The sequence below is a fragment of the Colobus angolensis genome, unplaced genomic scaffold (assembly GCF_000951035.1).
Source record: "Colobus angolensis palliatus isolate OR3802 unplaced genomic scaffold, Cang.pa_1.0 Scaffold11, whole genome shotgun sequence".
NCBI lineage: Eukaryota > Metazoa > Chordata > Mammalia > Primates > Cercopithecidae > Colobus > Colobus angolensis.
This window is the reverse complement of record NW_012112030.1, coordinates 17,349,863-17,358,673: the sequence shown is the minus strand read 5'-3', so window position 1 is coordinate 17,358,673 and position 8,811 is coordinate 17,349,863. Positions and strand designations below refer to the sequence as shown.

At 39.3% G+C, this 8,811-nt stretch overlaps 1 protein-coding gene across 1 annotated transcript in view; it reads right to left on the bottom strand.

Moving 5' to 3' along the window:
* The window catches only part of PYROXD1 (pyridine nucleotide-disulphide oxidoreductase domain 1), a 35,408-nt gene extending 31,446 nt beyond the window's left edge, over positions 1-3,962 (bottom strand). Inside the window, exons 1-2 of the mRNA XM_011955044.1 lie at positions 3,742-3,962; positions 802-882 (exon numbers count right to left, since the gene is read on the bottom strand). Coding sequence (XP_011810434.1) covers positions 802-882; positions 3,742-3,825 — 165 coding nt within the window. The 5' untranslated portion in view covers positions 3,826-3,962. The remainder of the gene's footprint in view (positions 1-801; positions 883-3,741) is intronic.
* Between the last annotated feature and the right edge of the window lie 4,849 nt (positions 3,963-8,811).

Below are 8,811 nucleotides of genomic sequence, written 5' to 3'. Positions count from 1 at the left end.
AAAAATACAAAAAAGTAGCCGGGCGTCGTGGTGGTCGCCTGTAGTCACAGCTGCTCAGGAGGCTGAAGCAGGAGAGTGGTGTAAACCCGGGAGGCAGAGCTTGCAATGAGCTGAGATGGCGCCACTGGACTCCAGCTTGGGCAACAGAGCAAGACTCCGTCTCAAAAGAGAAACAAAAACAAAAACAAAAAACAAAACAACAACAACAATAAAACACAAGTCATCAATTCACCATGATCAAGGGGGATTTATTCAGGGATGCAAACATGGCTTAAAATATGCAAATCAGTAAATGTGATATACCACATTAACAGAACAAAGGACAAAAATCATGACCATCTCTACAGATACAGAAAAAAAAATTCAACAAAATTAAACATCTTTTCATAATAAAAGCCCAACAACTAGGTATAGAAGGAATGTACCTCAACATAAAAATGGTCATATACAAGCCTATAGCTAATACTATATTGAATGGTGAAAAGCTGAAACCTTTTCCAAGATCAAGAACAACACAAGGATGCCCATTCTCAACACTTCTATTCAACACAGTACTAACGTCCTAGCTAGAGCAATTAAATTAGGTAAGAGAAAGAAATAGAAGGCATCAAAATTGGAAAGATTTTAAATAGCTTGACTTAGCCATTCCACAATGTATACATGTATCAAAACATCATGTTGTACAGCATATAATTGTACTTGTCAATTTTTAAGAAAGAAAAAAATAGTTACCCTAACGCTATGCAAGTTAAATTGCAATTTTTTCAAATTAATATTAAGAAGTTATACAAAGGTTCTTACCTGCTTGAAATTCGTAACTGCTTTAATAACAGGAGAAGCTGTTACCAAGAGAATATCTTCTGATGGAAAGTGAGTAGCCAACTTATTTTTAAAAAGAGAGAAAAAAAATTAGGACAAATTACTTTAAGTACTGGCATATATGGTTTGGGGTTGAGGATGATGCAACTTTAATAATGTAATTAATCTAGAAAATTAAAAACCCACTGCTCCTCATCTAAAGGTCTCCGTTATCCCCCGTCATGTTCTTATCTATGGGGCAATGGTGAATAATGGTAAACTCTGATACTGATAAAATAATACATTTACAGTAAACACTAACAAAGAACTGCTGAAAGAAAAGTGATATAAAGAAGTATCCTTTATGGCTGGGCACGGTGGCTCACGCCTGTAATCCCAGCACTTTGGGAGGCCAAGGCGGGCGGATCACGAGGTCAGGAGATCGAGACCATCCTGGCTAACACAGTGAAACTCCGTCTCTAGTAAAAAAATATAAAAAATTAGCTGGGCGTGATGGCGGACGCCTGTAGTCCCAGCTACTCGGGAGGCTGAGGCAGGAGAATGCTGTAAACCTGGGAGGCGGAGCTTGCAGTGAGCCGAGATCGCGCCACTGCACTCCAGCCTGGGCAACACAGCAAGACTCTCTGTCTCAGAAAAAAGAAAAAAAGAAGTATCCTTATTTACTTCAACTATTTTGTATACCAATTTAGAGTTATAATGCAGAGGATGAGAATAAACTATTTTCCTAATTAACAGTTAAACCAACTTATATTTATCTTAAAATAATATTTCATTTGTCTTCAATGGGATGAAATCAAAGCAAACCCTCAATATTAAACACTTAGAATATTGGTCTGACTTTCCCCAAGTGCTTTGGCACTCCTATTCTGCCTCTTCAGTCAGTACATATTGTGCGACGATAAAGCCATTTTAACAATAGCTTCAACAAAATTTAGAGGTATAACTTGTTAATGTTTCATTATTTTCCTTTAGCTACAACCTCTTTCTTCACTCTGTACCTGAAAGCATTTTCTTATCTCAAAGTCTGGTTCCTCCACACCACCACCCTCAATAATCTGGCTTCTATTCCTACTATATCACTAAAACAGCATGTTTGAGGTATCTAGGAATCCTTAAAATCCAAGGGATTATTTCTTTTCTTTTTTTTAATGGAGATGGGATCTTGCCATGTTGCCCGGCCTGGCTTCGAACTCCTGGCCTCATGGAATCCTCTCACCTTGGCCTCCCAAAGTTCCGAAATCACAAGTGTGAGCTCTGGTGCCCGGCACCCATGGGACTCTTCTTAGTCTCATTCTATTTGAACTTTCTATATTTGGCAATATTATTACTCTCTCCATCTTTCTTTCCTTTGCATATTCTGTAATTTATCTCCTTGTTTCCATTGCTAGATGAGGTCCTCGAAACTTCTTTATACTACTCAAATTACCTTCAAATTGGCTCCCCAGTTTCACGTATAAACCAGCTGCCTCTGCCACAAATACATTGTAACTAATCATCTTTCAAACCTTTTCACATAATCAAGTTACTCCACTGCTCAAAAACATTTCACTACTTGTAAATTCTTCTTAAGTTCTTAGCATGATTTATAAGATTCCTTATGATCTATGCTTTAAGCTTTACTGCTCGCTGATGATCCATGCTTTTCCACTGGAGATGACATTTTTTTCTTGAATACTTGAACTTTCACTCATTCTCTCAAAATGAGATTTTAAAAACACCTCCTTCGATTAAAAAAAATTCCTCTTCCCTAATTCACTCCCTACCTACTCCACAGGCACCCCTAAGATAACCGTTGATATCTCTTGCATAGACATACAACATTGCCTCTTCCACTAGGCTGTGGGTCCCTAGTATGGTATACCATGCTGTTCATAGTTGAACACTCAGCCCTTAAATACGGTGCCTGCATCATATATGCTTACTTAGTGAATAAATGAAAAATACGCATCCAATAATAAAAACACTTGAGTTTCTTGCACTATTTCTTATGACTTCAGCGATTGCTCATGTTTATATCAACAAAATAACCTAGAACTTTTTGGAATACACACATGTATATGAATATATACGGTCTGGCTATTCAGTATCAACAGGAAAGCATGCCCTACATGCACATAATCCCTTCCTGATTGTTTTACAAAACATTACTAGAAATAAAGTATCTTCTATCTTGGGAGTTCGAAGTATAGAAAACTTACGTATGGGATTCTTTATTAATTAGTTAAGGTGCACTAAAGACTTGGCAACTATCTGGAAACTAAACTCAGTCACCTATGACAATTAACAAAGGGGGCTGAGGGCCGGGCGCTCTGGCTCAGGCCTGTAATCCTTGCACTTTGGCAGGCGGAAGCAGACAGACTGCTTGAGCCCAGGAGTTCGAGACCAGCCTGGCCAACATGGTGAAAACCCTTCTCTACTAAAAATACAAACATTAGCCGGGCGTGGTGGCGGGCGCCTGGAATTTCAGCTACTTGCGAGGCTGACACAAGAGAAGAATCGCTTGAACTCGGGAGGCAAAGGTTGCATTAAGCCAAGATCGCACCACTGCACTCCCGGCCGGGCGACAGAGTGAGACTCCGTCTCAAATAAAAAGAAAAAAAAAAAGAACGAGGGCTGAATTTTTTGTCTAAATACGAAGTCCTCATGTCTGCTCTGACATTACAAGGATCTGAGCACGGATCTGCCAGCTTTGGTTTCTCGGCAATAATTTGCCTCCCACTCCTCCCTGCGCCTGAGAGAAAGCTAGTGAGGCCATATGAGGACCACCAAGCAGTTTCTAAAATCTGGGAGCAATAAGTGCGAAAAGGATCCAGCAAAAGAGGAACCCGGAAGAAGAAAAAGGGAGGGGGTGGGAGGAAAGCCTTCAGCGCTACCGCCTTTGGGGTAGAGGAAAGAGGCGGAACCACCTGAGCACCGCCCTACCTGCTCCGCACAAGTGACGCCCGCGATGCCGCCGCCGACCACCACGAATTTCCCTGCAGTCGGGGGAGGGCGCGCTGCCTCCATGCTGCCGGACTCCCAGTTGTTTACTGAATATCGCGGCGGAGCAGCGGGACTTTGGACTCCAGGAGAGGAAGCAGCCAAGAAGCGGTCACTTCCGGTGCCTGATCCACGGAATCCGACCTACGGGTGCTCGGGAGCTCATACTTAGTCTTCTCGAGTGCCTGCTGCCGGCTGCGTTTCGGAAGCAACGAATTGTCTCGTGGTTTTCAGAGCTTTGCGTTACTGTTACTACACCTGAATGTAGTTATTCCATAAAAATTTGACAAAGAGAAGACCAAAAAATAAAAAAGTAAAGAAGATGGGTTGCCTAAAGAAGTTTGATAAATTACATATCTAAAGATAGACCAGTATTCTCACGGGACAAAGCTTTCATATAATAGATGAATTGGTATGAAGTTCTCATTATTTGTTTCTGAGAGAAATTAGAGGCGCAGATCTCATGCTCTCTCTTATTGGCAGAAGGAGCCCCACTTATTGGCAGAATGTCTTATTGGCAGAATGACAGCGCCACTCCTGTCATTTTTGTAGATGAAGAAACTGAATCTTCTGAAAACCACTTCATTGCCACTGTTCACCTAACAATCCAAGGTTTTTGTTTGTTTGGAAGCACAAAAATTCTTCATGACAAGGCAAAACAATACTACTGAATTGTTCTCTAAGAAATTATCCTTTACATTTACAACGTTGGCCTCAGCTAAAGTTTCCAGTAATAATGTACAGTTGCTTTCCATTTTGTCAAAACAAATGAACATTTCTTACATTTCCAATCAGTAGCAGCATGTTTGAAAGTTGAACGAAACATTCCCAGTCTCCTTTTTATTGTGAATTTTTTTCGTGGTGGTCAATTGTTTTTAAGAAATTGCTAAATTATTTCTAACTGTTTTTACTATATTATTCACTATTCATATTATTTTACTATTGGTAATGGTAAGGTACTATTGTAATGGTAAGGTATTATCTCTCAAATGGCTCACTCTAAAACTAGTAATTACCAGTGTCCCTTTAATTCTTTAAACACTGAGAATAACCATTATATATGAACAGGAAAGCCTACCACGTATCTAATTACAGATATTTACTGATACCCATAAAAATCATTGTTCTTTGATTTACCAAGTTAAATGGTAAGCGGTTTAATAAACGTGTCTAGTTCCTGTTACTAGTATAGCAGCCAAACAAAGCATTCATTTCTAGGAGGAGGAAATACATTCCTTAAGCCCATTTAGATCTAATCTTGCTTCACCTTATGTTCACATTATCTCCCTCACACTGTGGTCCATTCGGGCCACACTACACTTCCAGATCCCAGGATATGCCAATTTCTTTCTGAGCATTTGCACATACCTTTTTCCCAACTACTTTTCCCTAGCTAACTCATCTACCTTTGGTTTCATCAAGCCATTGCTTCCTCTAAGATACTTTATCTAACATCCTCAAGACAACTGTCCTCTCTGTGTGTTCCTATAGCACCTTGTCATCCTCTAAATTTAGATTTATCCCACTTTATTGTAAATTCTTACTGCCTGACTCCACGACCACCATAAACTCCTTACTTAATCTCAGGGATTATTTTTGTCTCCCTTTGTATCTCCAATGTTTAGTAGGTAGTATATATTCAACAAAAATGTGCTGAATGAAATAGAAAGTTGGTGCAGTATGAAACTGCCTTGAAGTCCTTCTAAAGACTTCTAGATTCATTGTCCAGGGTCAAGATCATCCTGTATATTGTGACAGAGGTTTTCTCTTTACGGAATTCAGTCAGAAGGAAGAATAGAGTGGAAATTAAGCTCCCAGGGGAAATGGAGGGAGATCATTGTCTATGGGAGGGGAAGCAAAGTAGCAGGAGCCTCCTCAAATGTAAAGGAGTAATGACTCCACATTCTCCTTTTTTGTTCCGCTTTTGAAGGGTGGCTTTTTGTCAAGGTGGTGTAGGGATAAGACCTACCTGCCTGCCACACTGGCATGAATATCCAACTTTTAGAAATGTCTAAGAGCTAAAGAACTTTCAGTGCATCTCACCTTAATGTTGATTAAATTAGATACATATACTGGACGTAGGGTGGGTTAAAAGTTAAGATATAGGTAACTTGAAACATGTTATCCACAGGGAGGGCAGTAATAGGTACAGGTTAGGGGAAGGGCAACTGCAAAGAAAACTGGGCACCTAGAAATAAGGGAGGCCCAATGTCAAGAAGCAACAGAGAAGCAGAAAAGACAGAGCTTCAGATCCCTTTTAGCTGTGGTCAGCAAGCTTAGGAGTGAAGAGCATATCAACCTGGTTACTGTTTCTGAGGAGTCAAAGAAATACCAGTGTGTTGCTAAATATTATGGTGTTATGTTTATGGGCGGAAAAGAATAGCAGGACTGGAGTTGGCAAAGAAAAGATTCAGAGAAGAAGTGGAACTTACATTGAACCTCAAAGGCCAATAGCATTTGGATAGGTTCAGAAGATGTGGCCAGTCCTGTAGGAAATATCCCAAGAACCAAAGGCTTAGCAGCAGGAATGAGCATGGGAAATACAGGAGACGGTTAAAAGGGAAGAAAGAAAGAAAAGTGGTTGGGGAGTTCAAGATTCATCTGGAAAAACTGAAGGAGATAAAGCTATCTTCTTCTATTTCCCTCCATAGTGTTCTTACATCTGACTCCCATACCCGCCTAATCTCTTGAAGGCCATTCTCAACTTTTTAAACTACCGTCAAAATCTAGTTTTCCATTCTTCTTCAAGTTGATATCAGAAATGTCTAGAATAGGAGTATTGAGGTTAATTTTGAACTGCAAAAATTGGGAATGAATAATGACATTTCATAGAGTAGTTAAAGATTAATAGCTTTTGAGTCAGATGACCTAGGTTCAAATGTGGCACCAGCATTTCTTTGTTGTGTGACTATTCAGTGAATTATTTACCTCATCTGAACCCTAGTTTCCTCATTGGCAAGGTGGGTATAAGATCTACTTTGTAGAGTTGCTTTGATACATATGTGAGGCGACATATTTAAACTTCCTAGCACAGTGCATGCCTCTTAGTAGGATTAATGGTTGTCTGCCTGTGCCCTGTTGAATAGACTATGTTTCTCTGTCTAAAGGATTTTACCTATGATCATAACCTTGACAAACCTATTATGCTTTTAACTCCCAGATGTCTATCTCTCATGTAATCTACTCTGAATCTTCAAGTCTGAAATTTCTGAAGCATCTTGGATATCTTCTCATTGTTATTTTGGTTTTTGCCAATTCACTATGAGTACAGCCTGGATTCATCTTGCCCTCGAAACTTCTTCTTTGTTTTTATTAGTTCATGTAATTGATTTACTGAACAAGCTGGACTATATAGGAAAGAAATTAAAGCAAACATTTTTATTTCTCGACAATTTTCCTGTGAATGTATTTTTCTCCTCTAAATTAAATGCTTATTAATTTAGCTTATCTGATCATTCTCAGGTAATAAAAAGTCTGGTACTACCTGTTATCAAAACTCCAGACACACATCCAATTAAAGCCTCACCTAACTACAGGCAACCCTAAATGATTTATTGTTGCTTTCTTGCTCCAGCTCTTCTCCTAACTAAGAGCTCTTAACATACCCCATAATATTTAACAACACACTGGTACTTCTTTGACTCCTCAGAAACAGTCACCAGGTTGATATGCTCTTCACTCCTAAGCTTGCTGACCAGAGCTAAAAGGGATCTGAAGTTCTATCTTTTCTGCTTCTCTGCTGCTTCTTAGTTAGGGGCTTTAAAATTGGAGGGTGGGTAAGGAGTAAGGAGAGGAAAGAGCCTCACTGTTGTTCCTGTATGAGCGTAGATATGCAAACCTACCCCCAAAGGCTGAGGGAGCTGAGAGGCCAAAGAAAAGCTGACAAATCCAGTTTCTTAGAAAGAGATATTTAACAGGGACTTACAAACAGAAATGATGATTCTGTTAAAGTGGATCCCCACATCTGCCCTCCAGAAAATATGTAAGCTTTTAGGATAAAACATGTACAGCTGATCTTATCTCAGACTTTCTTGCAAAACTCATGAATACTGGGGAGTCTAGATAAGAATCTTGCTGAGGTAATTATCTATGGTACATGCTTTGTTTCTTTTGAAGGGTTATGTATGCTATGGGCATTGTTTAAGAACCTTGCTGCAGAATACCTTAGTATGCAAGAATCAAACATCAGTCATCATGGCCGTGGTGTCACTCTTGCTATATCACAGGCTGTCTTCCTGTATCTATGAATCAGTGGTGTGGTACAACTATGAATCTGTGAGAGCTGATTGTTAAAATTTTAGGATTTGTGTGAGTTGATTGTTAGCACAGCTATTGTTAAACACTGAACTGTATAAACATAATCACATAAATTATACTAAGACAAAGGTAATAAGTATTCAAAACTCACTGTTTCCTAACTCTTTTGCTATTATCTCTACTCTTAAGGTTATTTATATCTATTGTATCTATAGGTAAAAATATAATGGTGGGCTGCTACACATTTCTTCGTACTGCCTCATTCAGTGATGTCATGTTGACAGCTTGAAATTGGCCATAATGGGAGTATTTACACCATGGAAAATGGCAGATTATACAAATCAGAGTTTGATTTATTTTATTGTTGATTTTTTAGACTTAAAAAAGTGGTGGACAGTAGCAATGACATGGAATCAACCCAAATGCCCATCAATGATAGATGGGTTAAAGACAATGTGGTACATATACACCATGGAATACTATGCAGCCATAAAAAGGAATCAAATTATGTCCTTTGCAGGGACATGGATGGATCTGGAGGCCATTATCCTTAGAAAACTAACACAGGAACAGAAAAACAAATATCGTATGTTCTCACTTATAAGTGGGAGCTAAATAATGAGAACAACATGGACACATAGAGGGAAGCGACACACAGGGCCTATCTGAGGGTGGAGGTGGGAGGAGGGAGAGGATCAGGAAAAATAATTAATGGATACTGGGCTTAATACCTGGGTGATGAAATGATCAGTACAA